The following is a 20,777-nucleotide window of genomic DNA, read 5'->3' on the forward strand; positions in this document are numbered from 1 at the left end:
CTCCTAATGTCCTCCATGTTATTCCTTATGTTCCACAAATAAGTGAAACCATATGATAATTGACTTTCTCTGCTTGACTTATTTCACTTAGCATAATCTCCTCCAGTCCCATCCATGTTGATGTAAAAGTTGGGTATTCATCCTTTCTGATGGCTGAGTAATATTCCATTGTATATATGGACCACATCTTCTTTATCCACTTCTGGCCTTCTACTCTGCCTTCGGAACTACTCCAGCTCATCAATCCCATTATCACTCACAAAGACTATTTGATTCAATTAATTAAAAACAACGAACAGTCTCATGTAAGGAAAGGGTTAAGAAGCCCCTCTTTCTCTGTGGACACACGTGAGCCGGAATTAACTTTCCAGCTCCGTTCCTCTGGGAACCTGATGGAAGGTACCCCGCCAGGGACGTCACCACGCGACACTGCTTACGCCCAAACGCCTCTCCCGCCCTCACACCGGTAACCGCGTCGGGGCTGGGAAGACTGTCCTGAGTTGCAAATACCCAGCAGGAGGCTCTCTCTTTGGGCTCTTGCAGCTGAGCACATCCCTGGACAGACAGACCCCTGTGCCCTATGAGGCAGTTACAAGAGACAATGGCTCTTCTGGGGCCTATGGGGCTTCGAAGCCAAGGCGGACTCTCCGAATCCGTGCCGAGATCCCCTCCTCACAGGTTAGCTGTCCTCGGCAGGGATGGCTCCCCCGAAGAAGAGGAGCGGCTGCAGCAAGATGTCTGTAGCTAACGTCCTTAGGCGGAGACGGGTACTCAGAAGCCTAGGGTAGTCGTGTGAAACTCAATGTCTAATTGAGCTCAAGAAGGCTGGCTGGAGGACACTGCAGCTTTCAGGGTGCTCACCCGGAGCACTGACATCTGAAACCCTCACCCGTGCTCTGCTACTGCTCTGCGTGCTGACAGCTAAGCTTCTACGTACTGGCATCCTTATTTTCCTACGGACGGCCAGAAATCCACACACTAACTACCTGGGGCATCCGAAATCCGAATGCTGACCACTATGTCTCCAAGTCCCCTCGAACTTTGCTTATGAGTTTAAGTTTGGTGCATGTCGGGGCGCCTGGGTGGCTCAGTCGGGGAAGTATCTGCCTTGGGCTCAGGTCATGATCCCGGGGTCCTGTAATCAAGCCCCACATCGGGCTCACTGCTCAGCGGGGAGCCTGCTTCTCCCTCTCCCTCTGCCTGCCACTCCCCCTGCTTGTGCGCTCTCTCGCTCTCTCTCCCGATGACAAATAAATAAATAAATAAATCTTAAAAAAAAATAAAGTTCGGTTCCTGTCTTGGATTAATCGGGATGGCGTCTGGGCAGTACCTTCCATACTGAGTCATGATCCCAGGGGGGAAGTAGGCGGTGTAGCAGCCCCCGGAGTACTGCTCCTCGCACCAGTTCTTCTCTTCGTAATGCACCGGCTGCATTCGGTGGGGGGAGAATTCCAAAGGGAAGACAAAGCTGAAATGCGACCCGTCAACCACGAAGGCTCTTGTGCATTTTACTTTAACAAAAACTTTACATTAAAGAAAAAGGTGGCCCTGTTCTTCTATTTCATTTAAGGGGAAACATGACAGTACCAAGTAAATGGCCTTCGGGGAGGTACCAAGTGACAAAACATGTATACTTTGACTTTTTCGACCTCTTGATGAGGGGAGGCATGGAGTATTCCAATATCTGGGAGAGAGGGCAGTGCCACGCAGATCTCAAATCTTTAGACTAAGCCTCACCAACAATCACATTCTGGAAAGGTCTGCTCAAATCTCTGGATTCTCTAAATAACAGACTTTTACTTCCCTATCTACCATGGCTGGAAAAAAAAAAAAAGTGGAAGGGAGGAGACATAAGATAAGCACAATGTAGGGGCGCCTGGGTGGCTCGTCAGTTGGGCATCTGACTCTTGATTTCAGCTCAGGTCGTGATCTCAGGGTCCTGGGATCAAGCCCCGCGTCGAACTCTGCATTCAGTTTGGAGTCTGCTTGTCCCTCTCCCTCTGCTCCTCCACCCATTTGCTCTCTCTCTCTCTAAAATAAGTAAATAAAATCTTAAAAAAAAAAAGATAAGCACGATGTCTAAGAAAGGCTTTTTTTTGGAACCATTTCTCTGAGCTGGAAAAGTGAATGATGGGAATCCTGCTAAAATGGGGACAATTAAAGATGAGCAATGGTTTCCAAGAGACATGAGAGACCGTTCTCTGAGTTTTTCTCTAACAGAGTCTACAAGTTCATTGTTCGAACAGTTCAGAGATAATCTCCTGAAAGAACCCCCAGCTAGGTAATAGGATCTTCAGATAGAATTTCATTCCCGTCATCACTTTCAGTGGTGGACTGAAAGGACTGAAATTACATGAGCTGTGAATGGAGTCTACGGATGGAAAAATCAATTAGTGTGGCTCTGACCTGAGAGAGTCTAGATTCTGCCCACCCTATCAAGTATTCACTAGTGCGCCCTCACCAACAGATGAGGACGTATTTGGGATTTCGCTTCAGAGCAGTCAGTTGGCTTTGATGGGAGGGCAGGACCTCTGTTCTGGGAACTGATCTCACCCACCCGGGAGATAATACCTGTGACTCCAGGCCCTGATGGCAATTGGCTGCCAGTTATCCAGGGAACACGGAAACAGCCCAAGGAACTGCTGCATCAGAAATTGCATGCCCCTGACGGCAGCTTTCATTGGCCTTTCTGGGACTAAAGTTAATCCTCCAGTAAGCATATCCCTTCATAAGACTCTCTTCCTAAGACGGTCAGGAAACCAGACTCTGCTTTGCTTTACCACTTAGAGCAAACAGAGCAGAACTTTCCAGGGATTAAAGCTGAGGGTTTCTTACTTGTAAAGCTTCTTGGGATCCTAGCACTTTGGCATAGAGCTCACAGATCTTCTTCTTCCTGTAAAGAAGAGTAAAAAAGAGAAATGTTAAGGAAGTAATAACTGAGGAGTAGAGAATAAACACAGTGAGTTTATTCATTATCATTGGCTCTCGCCAACGAACCAGATGTATTAAGAAAAACCTAAAATCAATGGTAACTACACAACATGAATAGTTCCATGAATCTCTGCACTCGGATCAACCCTCTGTGCCTCAATACGGTCATTTGACTTGAAGACGCAACAGAATTTTCCTTTTATATTTTTGCCTCTTTTACTACCCGGTATCCTATCTATTCAAGATTCAAATGGGGAAAATAAGATTTGATTAAGTGCAGTCAGTTTAGGAAATGATGCTAAGTCACTTTTCTGGAACACATAGAATTCTAGAATAATCCCTTTTAGAAGTCCATAGTCCATATGACAGCATCTTTTAACTATCCTCCACTTATGTTTTAAAGATCTATGAACATCTGAAGCTTATTTAATCTTTTAAGTATAACATACAATATGCCACACCACAAGAGGCCTATGGTCATTCTACTCTAGTCATCGGGCATGTGACAGAATGGTCTGTGGACACAGTACTTCCAAGGGATGTGCTACACAATGTTACCCCAGACAGTCTTTGGCTACCCTCATAATTCATTATGTAAATGACTATCACATCACATGACACGTGGTAGGTCTTAAAGAAAATCAGCAGCTTCACTGATCTAGGCACTTTCTGAAATAGGTATTTGCAAACTCACAACCACTCTTGGGGAAATTAAAAAGTGCTAATTTACTAAAATCACCCCTTTTCAAAATAAATGGTTCAATTTCAGGATTTGTTTGAACAGGTTCATACTGAGCCAGTTATATACTTTGGTATTTAACTTCTTTAGTCTTTATATAGTTTAAACATTGAAACTGCTCCAAAATATTTGTTAGGCGCTAATGAGCAACTGGAAAAAAAAAATTTGCTAAAAAATGGGTGCAGGGTTTACCTCGAATCTGAAACACAAGTACTGAAAGGTGAAGAGACTAATGGCCAAAAATGAGAGAAGGGGGAAAAGGAGGGGTGGGAGGGTTATACTTACTAGTAATAAAAGAAACAGAGATTTTTAAGAATGATGATTTTACGTTGCCAATTACATTAGAAAACATTTTTAAAACATGTCCTCAATTTCTCTGAACGATGTGAGATAAAATCTAACCTTATAAATTTGTCAAAATGCTCACATTTAGGCCATTTATATAACTCCCAGAACTTCCGTTTCATGGAGATACAGTGTTAAGTCAGGAAGAGGAGGTGAAATCATAAACATAGTGGCTTGCTGCCACCATGTTCCCATGGAAGGTTTTCAGAGATAGACAAAGGCTACTGCTGAGGTGATGTTCTAGAACATTTAGGTGGCTCTGTAAGTTCCAGTACAAACAGGAAAAGTTTGGTTTCCATGAAGGAGCTGCTCCTACTGCAGATCAATAACCATAAAGGAAATGCAGAACTGGAAGAAGTTTCCAGACGACTGCCTGCCTCTGTCTCTCTCTGTCCAATCCAAGCCACTTAATGTGAAAGATGAGGAGGCTGAAGCTCAATAAAAATGTACTGAATCAAAATCCATCCTCAGCATAACATGATAACCTCTTTCCTACTCTATGATGAGATGATGGGTTCTTACCTACTTCGCGTGGGTGTTATGAGGAAATTCCAACATTTGAGAGTCAATCAGAAAACAAAAGTATGGATGGATCATCATTCTAAAGTTTAATGATGCTTAGCTTATTTTGGGGACATGTGATAAAATCTTTATTAAAACAGAATGAAATCTAAAATCCAATCAACCTACCTTGCAGTTAATTTTTCATGATGGACAATAAGCCCTTTATAATAGAAAGGGAAGTCATTATTTACTGTATTTTACAGTTATAAGATGAGTCAGGGATGAGTTCATACAAAACATCAGGAAATTATCTTCCCCATCCCTTCGTCCCATTAAAATGTAAAAATTTGGGGGAAAGTTATGTAAGTCAAAAATGTTAGAGCAATGCAGTGATTGGTTGGTTGGGCTCTAAAAATAATAGAACATATTTTAAATCATGGCCAAAAGAGGCCACTGTGCAAATCTCTTGTAGTTGTGTTTACTCACTGGTTTCTAAATCTGGCTGCTCGTCATAATCATTTGAAAAGCTTGTTAAAAGATACAAAATACTCAGGCTCCACTCCTAATCTACCACATCATAATCTATCGGCCTCAGAAAAAAAACATATTTTCCAAACATTCTCTGGCAGATGTTGATGCAGTCGGTTGTGGGAATCTCGCTCCAGTCAAAGACACATTCGGGGTTCTAAGGGTTTTGCCTTATAAAAACTTTTGAGAAGTTCAGCCACCGTGTGGAATCATAACCAAATGTCTACATCCAGGCTGGTATTTATTTTACTATTAATAAAGGGGGAAAGCAGGAAATCCAAAAGAAAATGTCAAGCTTAGTATGGCGTAATGAAAAAAAGTTTGCATTGGATGCTATTCCTGACTTTGTGGAGACCTGGACAGACCATTCCCTGCCACTGGACCCCAAATTCTCCCTCTTCTGAGACCCGGACAGACCATTCCCTGCCACTGGACCCCAAATTTTCCCTCTTCTGAGTGAGGAGACAAAGAGTTCCCTTCTCGAAATCAGACCTTATGGTAGCTCAAAGAAACAAATTCGTGTGCAAATGTGGAAACTTTTGCAGCCTGAATTCCAAAGTCATCAAAGTAACTCTCAAAGCAAGGGCTGCTTGTGGATTTGCTGCTTCATTGTTTAATTAAATGCAGAGAGAAGTGTACATCTGTGTGCATCCTGGTCCTCTTCAAAAGCCAACAAAGGATTTAGGGCTACCCTCTGGAAGGGAAGCCCAGAAATTCCCAGAGGCACCCTGCCCCCCAACAGCCAAATGACTGTTTCCAGGTTAAGAGTTCCTGGTAAGCTTTTATCTGAACAAAGGAAAGGATTCCAAGGCAAAACCAAACAAATACAACAAGGCAGAAAGGGAAAGGGAGAAAGGAAGGAAAAAAAAAAAGCCACTGTCCTACAATGATTGTTTTATACTAGGAAGCTATTAGAGAAGGGAACGTCAGAGCTGCGTCCTAGATAATCAAAGGGGGATACTTCTATGTACACAAGTAGCAACAGGTTGAAACCCACACGTATGGCTTTGCTCTTCAGAAAAAGTACACGTCAGAGGACCTTGGAAAAGGGATAATGGTCTCGCGAGGCGATTAGGACTCAGCCTCTAAAGCTTTTTTGCACTGCTAACGTTTCCTATAATTTTTCTCCATCTGCCCTACAGGGGGAAACCCTACCTCTCAACCACTGTACAATAAACACAAATATGTAAACCTACATTAATTAACGCATATGGGCAAGCACTGAGTCGAGGGGACTTGTAACACAAAGGTTGCCATGGTGACAAAAAGGTCGATTTATTGGGATTTTAAGACTATTAGTGAATCGTGGTGTTTTTCAAGATGCCATTATACTGTTGTTAGCCCACCAAGCACAATATAAAGCTAAGCTTTTATATGTATTTCAGATGTCACTTCTTACCTTATTTCCTTATGGAGCTTGGCAAGTCGGTCAGCTTTTCGGGCAAGTATGAAGCTGCAGAGAGAGGTGACATTTGAATGATTAGGTGAGCGAGCTGCCTCCTCTTTTCCAAAATGTTCTTGCCTCCGCCACTCAGCATTGATGAACTCTCGCCCAGGCACTCCCATTACTTCCCTCTATTAGAGAAAATGCCAGGCTGCCTTCCATCTGCCTGTGTCCAAAACCCCTCTAGGCTGTGGGCTCCTAAGTAACCGGTCACCTCCTGCTCAATGCTTTACCCCCAAAGTTCAGCACGGCTCTTGGCATATAGTTGGAAATCAAATGTCAGTTGAATTAATATTGCGCTAAATGCTATCCTGGTAATTGACTGTTGCCTTCTGCCAAATACTTGATAAAAGCTGGAAAACCAAATCGAAGTTAGTAGTTGCAGTGGACCCATGGTGGGCCCCCCAAATCCCTCTTTGGGACCAAGCAGTCATTACCCTGAGAGCTCAGGGCTGGACCCTTCCCCAGCCACTGCCTTCTGTGGCAGAGGGCTGCCTGGCTCAAGGTCCCGCCCCTCCCCAGAATGACCATCTCTGGGGTGTGGTGGGCACCAAAGTCCATTCCCTTACCTCAGGGCATGACACCTCTGAAGGGCCATCCCAGTTCCAGAACTCCTTATGGGATGGCTGAGACCTCCGCCCGGCCAATGTCGGAGCCCAACCTCTTCCTCTGCCCAATCTTGATTCCTTCCCTTCCCCACAGTGACCCCGGCACACACCCCAATGAACCCCTTGCACCCAAATCTCCATCTCCAACTTAGCTTCTGGGAACCTGGCCTAGCACCTCCCCCAAATTCAGTAACTCAGTAAAACTCAGTTATAATTAATCTGTAAATACTGATATTACTAATTGCATGTATGTTTTAATGAACTGAACTGTGACAACAAATCCTTAGGCACACTATTATTAGAAAGCATTCACAAATCCAAATGAGCTAAAGGACACTGAAATTATTTCTCCATTTAAAAAAGTTTTACACTTGGGCGCCTGGGTGGCTGAGTTGGTTAAGCGACTGCCTTCGGCTCAGGTCATGATCCCAGGGTCCTGGGATTGAGTCCCACATCAGGCTTCCCCTGCTCTGCGGGGAGCCTGCTTCTCCCTCTGCCTCTGCCTGCCATTCCCCCTGCTTGTGCTCTCTCTCTGTCAAATAAATAAATAAAATCTTAAAAAAAAAAAAAAGTTTTACACTTGTATTTCTTTTGTTCTAGGCCAAAAAGACAGGTCAGGACTGAGAATGCAAGAGTCGAACACAGATACTTCATCCTCTTCCTCACCCCCAAATTAAACTGTTCCTCAGTTTGACTGGCAATTCCTTTAGAGCTGTCTGTTATTCGAGATCATTCTGGGAAGCAAGGATTACAAAACGTATTTGCGTTAATCCAGAGAACAGTATTTCGGAGGAATGTGTGGATGACCTAAGATATTTGAAGTAATGAACTTTATGGGATATAGTCATAATTTTGCTTGATTTAACACTGTTACGTTATGGCTTGCTAGTAATGATTATGGTTAAATTTTAAGTTTATGCATGAATCAATCATTTGAGGCTTACACAGGACTTCAGTGAAAATCACCAATACCAGATGAAACATTAAATGATTGATCTGAAAATCTTTTTCGATCTTGGGTGCTTCTTCCAGCTCCTTTTCTCAAGGGCAGTTCGTGGTGGCCATTCCTGTCAAATCTCAAATCGAGAATGAAACAACAACCCCTCTGCTCTAACTCTTAACTACGGACGATTTTCTTTAACTTGCTTTGGGGTTTTATTGAGGAAATTAAACATGCTGGCTTTGGGTCGGGGACATTTCACGGCTCTCAAGTACAAGGTCCTTTCTAGTTGCCAAAAGGTACTAGTCATCACAAACGCCCGAGTTGGACAATTACCACCCCTGTCGTAAAGGCTTTCATTGCCCAGAGCAAAGAGCAGGGCGGAGGCAATTGTCCAGATAAGACAGATTAGAGTATCACTTTTTAAAAAGGAACTGCCTGAATAACCCCATTCCCATCTGGAAAACTTCCGCCATACGTGTCGTGGCTAATAAAGCCGAAGAAAGCCCAGAAAGGCAGATACCACAGTATCTTACTCCCAGAGCAAGAAGACCATCCAGTGTCCTTCCGTCCACAGTCGGACTGGTCCTGACGGTCTCCTGAAACCTCTAGGTCAACCTTCTGTTTTCCTCTGGCACGCAGAAGGTGGTGGCGAACGGCCCACGCAGTCTGTACCCTTTCTTGCCCAGTGGGGTTAGAGATGAAGAGGATGCGCCCTTCCTCTGATCCTTCCGCTGTGAGCACCCGCCCTTCCCAGGGAGGCTGGTGCTACTTCTGTTATTCTGCAGCCAGAGACGTGGTTACAGAATGTCTCGTGCGCAGTCCAATCTAAGTCCCGGGTCACGGGTCTGCCTCTGGTTTTGTAATTTCCCCTCAATGATGCAATGTGCGTGAGCTCGACTCTCCCGAGGGGGAAGGGCCAAACCGCGGGTGTCTGGCAGTCACTCGGTCAGTACAGAGGCTGCGCTCTTCTGTTGTCATGTGGTAGAATAAACAGCCTTTTGAGTTGTGGAGCTTTGAGGAAGGGTCAAAGGCAGGGCACTCGGGAAGGCGGAGGCACTCCTGAGCAATTCCCTTGTGAAAGCACTGCTTCCTTGTCTGGACCCCCAGCCCCCCAACAGCAGAGCTGTGGAGGGCGGGGGGCTGGGAGGAGAAAGGGAGAGCTCTCCTTTTCCGGACACAGGACCAAACCCTGGAGCATCCCTAGCAAAGGACAGCTGCAGTGGGACCTATCACAATGAGGGACATCCACTCAAGGGCCGGCTCTACCTCACACTGCACTTCCTCACTGGTCATGGGTCTCACATCCCTGGGTAACGATCAGCGTATTCACGTTGGCGGTGTAGTGATGTCTGGAATGGAGAGAAGCCTAACTCTGAAAGGTTTTACAGAACAAAACAGTCAATTCTCACTCTAGATGAGTGTGGACATTCTGCCCCCAGGCGGGGCTGTCTACCATACTGTCTAGCTGCTTCCTTCACTCTGTCCTCAAAAGTTTCGTGGGGGAAGAAAGGAAGGGGCACAAGTTCAAAATCGTGTCAGTTTTTGTCAAGTTTCCCAGAGTTCCGTGCCACCTACAAAACATTAAATTTTAAAACGTGGAAAATGATGTATTTCTGTAGGGTTATTCACGATTGCCTGACCTCGATTCCATATGCTCTGCCAGTGTCCACATGAAGACACCAACACAATTTAGAAAATGCACAGTATTCAGCTCTAAGTTACCCCATGATAGCGGGCAGCGATCCATCTGGCTTGGTGTCATCCAGGGTTATTGAAATTGGAGCTTCCTCATCTTCAATGATCATACAGCCACAGTAATCTTAATAAAGAGAAAATCAATAGGAGATTGACACTGACCTCATCAAAAATTTAGGAATTATATATAGAGATATATAGAGATACACACACACACACACACACACATACATACACACACATATAAAACTCTTTTGCTAAGAGAAAGGCAAACCTCAAATAGTCTTTGCCCCAACCCTAGACGATATCTCCTTATTAAGTAGACACATTAACTACACAAGGATATCTGCTGACCCAGACACGTGGCAAACGACCCATCTCAATGACCTCTACATAAAGATCACGCAGGACCAGTGCTACGGCTCAAACCGTACCGAGGCCCCGGAGCCCTGGAGTACACGGGCAAAGAGAGGCTTGCGTCAGAGGGAATCACCCCTAGGAACCCACAGAAGAAGCTGGGGGAAGGAATCCTTTGAGGAGGAGCAGGTTTGCCAACAATAGCCACCAAATCCACCCAGGCCCTGCCTCAGCTAATTGCCACACACATCCTGACAGCAGGTCTCACTGTCACCATTGTGACACAAGGAGACTGACGCTGAAAGGTGAACTGTCACAGCGAAGGTCACTCAGCTAGTAAGCAAGCGAAGCCCGGGACTGTGGGACTTCAACGCGGCACTCTTCCCACAGCACCCCCTTTGCGTCACTCTCTCATTTAGAGTAAGGGGCAGGACATATGCCAAGGACCAGGGCAATGGTGCCCCTGCCACTTGGGGGGATCTCTTCCTTCCCTTTCATTGACAGCAGGTGCTCTTGGGGTCATTCTATGTCGCACCAGGGGCTGTGAAGTGATGGACAGACTGAGATTTCTGATCCTTTCTTTGCCAATTTAAAAATATTTATCTTTGTCATCTTTTTTCTGTTCAGGGTCTATGAGAAGGTCCCTAAAGAGAGTGTGATCCCTTCACTTAACACAATTTAAACGTGAGTAAGTGCAGCCTACCCTTCTTCTTCCAAAAGGCCTCCTTGTAATACATCATGCACTTAATGATAGCCCCCATCGGAAGACGCTGGATTAACTGGTTTCTCTCTGACGGGAGCTCTGGTCGGAAGTGGATCTTGGCAGTCAAGGTTGGCGGGATGGCACTAATTACGTATCCGCACTAAAAGACACAGACACAAAATACCACCTCAAACGTGTGAGTCTCGGTCTTTACAGAGGGGGAGAAACATCATGTTGATCATTTAGAATGACACGGAGCAGTAACCACATACAACAGAACAAGGCAGGTCAACTAAAAATGGTAATTTGGAAGACAGAGTTGGAGACACACCAGCATTAATTATACCACTGCTTGGATTGTATTTGGTTAGAAGCTGCAGAAGACACGAGGCCTATTTAATATATGCTCCTTGGGACGAGGCTGAATTACCTCATAAAGTTCATGATTCAATGTCTCGATGATGATGTTGTCACCCGACTGGTCCACATAGGTGACAGGGCACCTCAGCTTCACTCTGTCCCCAAGGTGGTCCATTATCCGTTCACTCACTTGACCCGATCCACCCACAAATTTTCGTTCCTATAGGAGAAGGCAGGCAACGAGGACTATAAATATCAAACATCGGTCACGATAGCTCAGAAAGTAAAATACAGGTCAAAAGAAGCAATATGGGGGCGTCTGGGTGGCTCAGATGGTTAAGCGTCTGTCTTTGGCTCAGGTCATGATCCCAGGGTCCTGGGATCGAGCCCCACATCGGGCTCCTGGCTCAGCAGGGAGTCTGCCTCTCCCTCTCCCTCTGCCTCTCCCCCTGCTCATGCTCTCTCTCTATCTCTGTGTCTCAAATGAATAAATAAAACCTTTTTAAAAAAAAAGAAGCAATGTGCAATTTCTAAGTATAAAGATACTTCAAAGATGCAACTGTCCTGTATTTGCTAAAGCTAAGGGTCAAATGGCCAATACCTCTTGGAGCCATGAGAACAACTTAGGGTGTTCCGGAGATCGCCTGAGGAGAGGAATTATTCACTTAGTGGAGAAAGACGCTACACCTTGCACTATGGGACAGACCCTGTCTGGAACAGAGATGACTTGAAGTACGATCATTTTACCAGTTCTAGAAGTTTTTGAAAATTAGTTGATCCGTAGTACTTCAGCTCCTCCCACAGAGCTGCACTAATTTTACTTACCTCTCCCCCACCCCCAAAAAAAGGAAGGACCTAAATTCCAAAAACCTAATTAGTTCAAAACGAAACATTCTTTAGCTGTGAACACATCTCTAGGAACGAGAAAAGGAAAGGAGACCTTTTGGTTTCGGGCACGTTGGTTGAAATCATTTCAAAAATTCGTGTCTCAAATCCACTCACGGTTCCACACATGGAAGCAGCTCTTAAGATTGTGCACTGGGTGAGGGCAGAACCACAAACGGAGGTTACAGGCTGAGAAGGGACACTCCGTACCTGGCCCCCATTGGTGACCGAGAATATCCGAGTGGTGCCTCCGCACTGCTTCACGTACCACAAAAACCACAGCGCAGACACCTCGTGGGGCTCAGAGGTCACGTTGATGTTCACAAAGAGCGATGCAAACTGCCTAGCGGTCCTGGTCACATAACAAAGGCGACAGTCAGGTGTAAATACATACATGCTTCACAGGACAGCACCTTTTTAAAACACAGTTCAGTACAGTTCAAAAGCATCTGCACTGCTTTTAGGGGGGGAAAAAAAACAACAATCCTCACAGGCTCTACCTCTGAAGGAATGCACATTTTAACGTCTGGTGAAAAATAACCTATTCCTTTGTTTTGAGGCAGTTATGGGTTCGCTCCAAATATATTAATTCTGGTACCGTCTAAAAGGGTCAAGATGCTGGTGAGGGATCATTAAGGATGCAGGTCTCGCTTCCTTGAACAATCGTCCTCTCTTCTCCACCTCCGCTGCTCCCACCCTGCTCCAGTCCACCCACATCCCTCACCTGGGTTACAACGGTGGTGGCTCCTCCGGGTCATCCCTACCTGGTTTATGACTACAGCCCCTTTTGATCCTTTGCCACATTACAGCCAATAAAATCTTTTGACAATGCCAAACAAAACAAAACCACTCTTCATAAAACCCTTCATGGCATCCATGGCAAAAGGGAAAATTCTGGAATGCAGCCACTCTATCTTCCACCATCAGCCTCTCAACCAGCTCTCCGACCTCTAATTACGTTGCTCTCCTGTGGCATCCTTAAGAGTCCAGGCACACTGTCATATCACTGCAAAAACATGTCAAATCTCCCTATCTTGGGGCCTTCAAGAGCGGTTTCCTGTTTTCTCTACATGGAAAATAATATCCCCCACACCATCCCCCTTCACATCTCCCAGCATTCACAGTGGCTCATTCCTGGAAGATACCACCCATCACACCATCCGTCCCCTGCGGTCTCTCCCATCCACAGTGGCTCATTCCTGGAAGATACCATTCCCCTAACAACATTCACTCTTTGCATCTCCCCTAAACCTTGCTGATTCCTGCCACGCCATTCCCCAACATCACTCCCCTATACTGTCTACACTCATCCACTGCACCTCATTAATGGAAGCTACCTGTCATATCATTCACTCTTCCTGTCACTTCCCACAGTCACTGTAGCTCATTCCTGGATGGTACCATCCTCTCACACCATCCACTTTTCCTGTCTCCTCCATCCACTATGGCTCATTCCTGGAAGATACCATGCCTCCATATCATCCCTATTCCCGTCTCCTATCCACCCTCACTGTAGCTCATTGCCAGAAAATACCATCCCCTAGACCATGTATCCTTCCTGTAGGTACCCCCCACCCCTTACCACGTACCTGAGTCACTGTGGTTCCTTCCTGGAAGATACCATCCTGCAACAGGCCACCCACCCCTCCTATTCCCCAACATCTACTATGGATCATTCCTGGAAGATACCATCCCACCAAACCACATATCCTTACTGTCCCCCCACCATGCGCTGTGGTTCATTCCTGGAAGATACTATCCCCCCACACCGTCTACTCTTCCCCATCTATCCCCACCCATATAGCTCATTTGTGGAAGCAACCTTCCCAACACACCAACCACACCTCCTGTCTCCTCCCATTCTACTATGGCTCATTCCTGGAACATACCATCTTCCCATACCTTCCAACTTTCCTGCCTCCCCCATCCACAGTGGCTCATTCCTAGAAGATACCATCTCACCACACCATCCGCTCATCCTCTCCCTGCCACCCATTATTGTTTACTTCTGGAACATATCCCCACACACCATCCATCCTTCCTGTGTCTCCTACCCACTGAGGCTCATTTCTGGAAGATACTATGCTCCCACATGATCCACCCTTCCTGTCTCCCCCCACAGTCACTGTAGCTTATTCCTGGGTGATTTCATCTCCTCATCCTCTTCCTCTCTCCTCTCCATCCACCACAGCTCATTTCTGGTAGATACCATTCTCCCATACCACCCAATTTTCCCATCTTCCCCATTTACTGTGGCTCATTCCTGGAAGATAGCACTGCCCACCCCCCAAACACACACACACACACACTCTTCCTGTCTACTTCCATGGATTATGGCTCATTCCTGGAAGGTAACATTCTCCACCACATCCATCTTTGCTGACTCCCCCCATCCATGTGGTTCATTCCTGGAAGATACCATCCACCCTCACTACCCACTCTTCCTATCTCCCCCCATCTATATGGCTCATTCCTAGAAGATACCAATCCAACCTTCATGTCTCCCCCTATAACCTATGGCTCATTCCTGGAAAATATCCCCTCAGCCACCATCAACCGTCCTGTCTCCACCCACCTCCATACACTGTGGTTCATTCCTGGAAGATACCATCCTTTAACCTACTATCATCCTAGATGATAACTGTCACCACATCATCCAGTCTTCCGGTACCCCTCCCCCACCTCCATCACTACTATTCCTTCCTGGAAGATAAATTTCCCCTCCAGTCATCCACCCTTCCTCTCTCCCCCTACAGTGGTTCATTCCTAGAAGGTACCATCCCCTCAACCCTCAACTATTTCTACTCTTCCTATATCCCCCCATCAATTGGTGCATTCTTGGAAGATACTATCCACCACATCAACCGTCCTTTCAGTCTCCCCAGTCAACAGGCTCATTCCTGGAAGATATCATTCCCCCCAACAATATATAGCCTTCCTGTCTCTCCTACCCACTGAGGCTCATTCCTGGAAGATACCTTGCTTCCACATCATCTAGCCTTCCTGACTCCCCCCCCACCCCATAGTCACTGTAGCTCATTCCTTGATGATACCATCTTTTCATACCATCTTCTCTTCCCTATCTCCCCCAATCCACTATGGCTCATTCTTGGAAGATACCACTCCCTCAACAGCATCCACTCTTCCTGACTACCTCCATAGACAATGGCTCTTCCTGGAAGATGCCATCCCACCATCCATCCATCTTTACTGCTGTCTTCTTCCCCCTACCCACCATCCACCATGGCCTATTCCTGGAAGATACCACCCTCCCACACCATCCATCTGGTCACACCCCTTCCTGGAAGATACCATCACCACACACAATCCTCCTTTCCTGCCCCCCCGCCCCCATCCATGTCACTCATTCCTAGAAGATTAAATCTACCCATACCATCCATCCTTCCTTTCTCCCCCCATCCATGTGGCTCATTCCTGGAAGTTACCATAGCCTCACACCATCCAGCCTTCCTATTTCCCCTATCCACTATGGTTCATTCTTGGGAGATACCATCCTCCCACACCATACTCTCTTTGCTTGTCCCCATCCATTTGGCTCCTTCCTGGAAGATACCATCACCCCACAAGATCCAGCTTTCCTATCTCCCACTCCCCCATCCAAGTGGCTCATTCCTGGAAGATACCATCCGGTCACACATTCCACTCTTCTTGTCTCCCCCATCAAATTGCTCATTCCTGGAAAATACCATTCCTACACACCATCCATTGCGCCTCATTCCTGGAACATACCATCCAGCTTTCCTGTCTCCCCCATCCACAGTGGCTCATTCCTGGAAGATATCATTCTCCCACATCATCAACCTCTCTTGTCTCCCTCCATGGATTAAGCTCACTCATGGAAGATACCATCCCACCAAACATCCATTTTTGTCTCCCCCAGTCCACCGTGTTTCATACCTAGAAGATAGCAACCCCTCACATATTTCATTCTTACTGTCTCCCCCATCAACTGGGTCATTCTTGGAAGATACCTTCCCCCCACACCATCCAGCCTTTTTATCTATCTACTGGCATACACTGTGGCTCATTCATGGACAATACCATCTGCATACACCATCCAACTTTCATTTCTCCACCCTTCCACTGTGGCTCATTCCTTGAAGATACCATTCCCCCACACCGCTCACCCTTTCTGTCTCTCCCCATCTGCTATGGCTCACTCCTGGAACATGTCATCTCCATACTATCCATCCATCTGGTCTCCCCCCATCCACTGTGGCACATTCCTTGTAGATTTCATATTCCCACATCATCCTCCCTTCCTGTCTATTCCCAAATACTATGGCTCATTTCTGGAAGACACTTCCTTCCACACCATCCATCTTTTCCTCTCTCTCTCCCTCATCCACTTTGTGGCATTCCTGGAAGATACCTTGTCCCCCACACCATCCACCCTTTCCTATCTCCTCCCATCCTCTGTGACTCATTTTTAGTTGGTGCACTAAGTCTTTGGTTTATGTTTAAAGATGGCTGCATCCGGGAATCTCTTCCTTACCCTTAGGTCAAGATCCCTGTTACAGTCACTCTAGTAGCATTATGGAATTATGTGCATAATGTCAGTCTCTCCTGCTAGAAGAATACTAACTCCACGAGTTTAGGGGCCATGCCTAACACATTCACCACAATTCCTCACCGATGGCTACAGTGCCTTCACACAGCAGCCCCAGAAAGCTGACTAAACAACCTGTAAGTAACTCAACTCATTACACAGGTTCTCATCGAAAATACTATAAAATTTATATTTTTCATTAATATAGACTAGCTTGCTTTTGGTTCCATGTTTTTCTACATCTGTATGGAATTACTTTAATATCTTTCCAAATTGCTTCTGTAGCTGACTGCTATATAATTTGAATACACAATTACTTATTTTATTGCAAATCACAGAGCCCTTTCATTAAAAACATTCTACTTCATTCACCTCCTCTTTGTTTTCATGTTTTAGATTCATTTTATGTTCAAACTCACTCTGAAGTGTTTAAAGTTCCTTCAAAGTTGCCACTGATTGAAAGATCATTAGGTTTCCTCTTAACTTTTTTCCTATAACTTATTAAGAAAAACACTGCAGGGGTGCCTGGCTGGCTCAGTCAGTGGAGTGCGTGACTCTTGATCCTGGGGTTGTGAGTTCAAGCCCCATGTTGGGTGTAGAGATTACTTAAAAAATAAAAATCTTAAAAAAAAAAAGAAAGAAAAATACTACAGTTCAAGATAGGACAGAAAGGATCCAAAGGAAAGATGAAAAGTAAATTTTAAATAGTCAAGATTACTTCGTCCAGCAGATTTTATCAATGAGATCTTTCATGGTCATCTTGTCCCATTCCTCAGCATGTGGGGCCTCCCATGGTGCATCCGCTGGAATCTGCAGAGGAAGAAGGGCCCACATTCAGGTGTGATGGTTACTGCCCACTGCTCTGCCAACAGGCCTTCAGGAGAACCTCTGAATACCAGTCTCTGGGTCTGTGTTGGAATGTGTGACTGACATAGAATTCTAATATAGATAGTGGTGGGGTTGGGATGCATAGATCTCTGCATTCTATGCCTTAAAGCTGTTGCCATAATGATGATGATGACGATGATGCAAAAAGGGGGGGAATTACATATAAATGTATATATAAATTAATATGTAATTATGATGATGATCCTTATTATTGAAAGCCAACGCCCATTTTAAGTCCCCAATTTAAGTGTGAGAGAGTGATCTTATGGAGCCTGGGCCTAGGTAAAAAACCTTGGGGGGGATAAATCCCTCTTTCCTTTACTATCCAAAGTGGCATCACACATGGATAAGGCAACTATGAGTAGGATACCTGGCGAAAATATGTCCCACAAATTCTCAGTGCCATAGAGTTGAAAGCCCACAGACATTACAATCAGAGAGATGTGGGTTTGACTCCTGGTTCCCTTGCTGTGTGGTGTTGGGGAAATTACCATAACCCCTTGGGCACTCATTTTCCTTGCAAATGGAAATACTACCAACTTGGCAGAGTAGTTGGGTGTATTGGAAATGATAGGTATGAATGTCCAGAGCAATGTCCTCTGCACTATTGGAAGGATATTAAACGGTTGCTATTGTTACGTTAGTAACAGGTCATGGGTAAGCTGAACACACACTTTACCTCCTTCCCCATGTTATCCATTGTCCGCCACAAATTGTTGTAATCCAAATAGGCAATGGGATTCCATACTGGCGGAAAGGCCCCCCGAAATGGATAAGTTCTCCCCTACAACATAAAAGCAAAGGATAATACCTTAAATTAGGATGGCATTCTAAAAAACAAAACCCAGCCAACATAAGAGCCATTTGCAAGCTAAGAGTATCCTCTCCTGTTGCAAAAGCATCACCTTTGATGGGAAGTAAATACATTTTATCTATACAGGCCCCAAATTTCAATTAGATTAGCAAAATTCCCTTGGTGTTGTGCTCCCTGTTTTTAACCTACTGGAAATAATAGCTGTGAACTTACTCCTACTTATATAGAGAAAATAAATAAAGGTAGCTCATCCCAATATCTAATGCTGATACCACAATATTCTCAACCCTTGAGCTCCTAGCTAATCTCTTTGGAGGGATGCTCCCACTCAGATGAGAGCAGGATGATGACATGGAAGACTGTCCTTGGACCACACAGAAGACTGGAACAACAGAGCAGAATATCTCAGGCTGAGTTTTAGGGTTCACACAGGCTAAATAAAGATTGGTTAGATTACCGACCATGCCTGAAGTCAAGAATCAAAATATGAGAAACAGAATAATGGGCATTTGACATTTTTTTGGTTGCCCAGCATCCATGTTCCTTTCCCAATATTATCCTGGTTCCTTTTTGGGAAACTGCCTCTCCTCCTCTGTGGATAGATGTGTAGGAAGGATGGTCCTGGGTATCATCTCCCATTATAGCAGGCAATGGGCTAGATCCTTTCTCCACCCCCTCTGGCTTCTGGTGCAGCCAGGCTGTGAGGCTGTCAGCTAAGCTTGGCCAATGACACACACTCTCTGACCCTGGAATGAGTCACCCAACAACAGAAGAAAGCTAACTCTGGGTTCTCCTTCCCCATGGCTCCTAACTTGCCAGAGCTTGCCAGAGCTCCCTAACTTGCTAGAGCTCCCCTGATCTCTGCCTATTCCTAAATGTGGCCCTCCAGCCTCCCGTAGATTCTGTGGGCCCTTTGCTATCCTTTCACTAAATCCCCTCTTGTTAGCCGGAGTTGGCTTTCTATTGCTTTGGTAAAGAGACCTCTAACATAAAGACAGCTAATTATTTGCCACCATTGACTTCATTCCCATTGTGTGACAAGCCCTGTGCTATGAAAACACCGGGGTGAGGTAAGAGTGAATCCTTGGAAAGAGAGACCAGGTCTAGGTATTTTCTAAGGTTTTTAGTTCCCTTAAAAATAAAATATTCATAAGATGAAAATATCGTCTACTAATTCAATTTTGCATGAGATTTTTTTTTTATCAAATAAAAACATACTCTCAGTATTTGCATTAAGCTTACTGTGTGTACTGCACAGCATTAAGCACTGTGTCGAATTAAAAAAGTGGGGGAGGGGAGCTAAAGCAAAACTCCTGACCATCGGGGCGCCTGGGTGGCTCAGTCGTTAGGCGTCTGCCTTCGGCTCAGGTCATGATCCCAGGGTTCTGGGATCGAGCCCCGCATGGGGCTCCCTGCTCCGCGGGAAGCCTGCTTCTCCCTCTCCCACTCCTCCTGCTTGTGTTCCCTCTCTGGCTGTCTTTCTCTCTGTCAAATAAATAAAATCTTAAAAACAACAACAACAACAAAAAACTCCTGACCATCAAGACAGGGACACAAGACCTAACAGCATTTGCATTCATGTGCACACACCTGCACACGCATGCGTGCACACACGCACTCTTCAACTGAGTAACGATATACAGCAGCCATTAAGTGACAAGTAATTTTGCCTGCCACAGTAGCAAATTCAAATAACCTTGGCAGATTATGTGATCTGATTTCTTATCTGAAAAATGCCATGTTGTAATGCTGCAATACGACTCTCTGAGACTCCAAACCTTTATCATCACCACCACCACCGTGGTATCACGACCATTATTACTAACATTTATTGAGATCTCTCTCCATGCCTGGCCCTGGCTAAGCTCTTCATATGTATTATCTCGCTCCAACCCTGTAGAGGCAAGCACTATTAATATTTCCATCTTATAAATGAGGAAACTGAAGCCCAGGGATATTAGCTGGAAAATAGTAGGACGGAAATTTCCTGTTCCCAAAGCCTTTGTTCATAAACATTAAGCTTTCTGGCCTTCCTATAGGGTTGATAGAATGTGGAGATAGGTTTGTTCTAGAGACATCTTAACCTTCCCAACTGGATGAAGGAGAGTTTGGAAAGGTGAAACTAGAAATCTTCCACACCATCTTTTATGTTTCTAAGGAGTAAAAATGGAGATGAAGAAGCTCTGTTTGAGGAAACAGCATCAACCCTGGGAAATGAGGAAGCACGTCTGGAGAAAAATGGGCAGACATTTTACCCAGAATGCTATGTTAGCTACAGAGAGGAGGCCGACGGGTTAACAGCTCATGGGCAGCCTTCAGAACAGCGGGTTCTCATTACAGTTCCTCCCTTAATTGAAATCAGGGAAAATCTACATTTTCCTCTGTAAGATGTATTTATACTCAAGGAATAGTATCATACAGAACTGATCTTTGCTTTGAAAAGAAATATTTTTTTTAATAAAA

The 20,777-nt window shown here is 45.2% G+C and overlaps 1 protein-coding gene across 2 annotated transcripts in view; it reads right to left on the bottom strand.

The window, feature by feature from the left end:
* The window catches only part of LOC102745568 (amine oxidase [flavin-containing] A), a 70,718-nt gene that overhangs the window by 4,704 nt on the left and 45,237 nt on the right, over positions 1–20,777 (bottom strand). For both annotated transcript variants that reach the window (XR_014141352.1, XM_006736325.3), the window contains exons 4-12: positions 18,180–18,284; positions 17,331–17,422; positions 12,253–12,394; positions 11,228–11,377; positions 10,798–10,957; positions 9,765–9,861; positions 6,447–6,500; positions 2,836–2,893; positions 1,331–1,428 (exon numbers count right to left, since the gene is read on the bottom strand). Coding sequence is in view for 1 of the 2 variants with exons in the window: in XM_006736325.3 (XP_006736388.3) it covers positions 1,331–1,428; positions 2,836–2,893; positions 6,447–6,500; positions 9,765–9,861; positions 10,798–10,957; positions 11,228–11,377; positions 12,253–12,394; positions 17,331–17,422; positions 18,180–18,284 (956 nt within the window). In the remaining variant the exon portion in view is untranslated. The remainder of the gene's footprint in view (positions 1–1,330; positions 1,429–2,835; positions 2,894–6,446; positions 6,501–9,764; positions 9,862–10,797; positions 10,958–11,227; positions 11,378–12,252; positions 12,395–17,330; positions 17,423–18,179; positions 18,285–20,777) is intronic.

The sequence above is a fragment of the Leptonychotes weddellii genome, chromosome X (assembly GCF_054177405.1).
Source record: "Leptonychotes weddellii isolate Sample4059 chromosome X, ASM5417740v2, whole genome shotgun sequence".
NCBI lineage: Eukaryota > Metazoa > Chordata > Mammalia > Carnivora > Phocidae > Leptonychotes > Leptonychotes weddellii.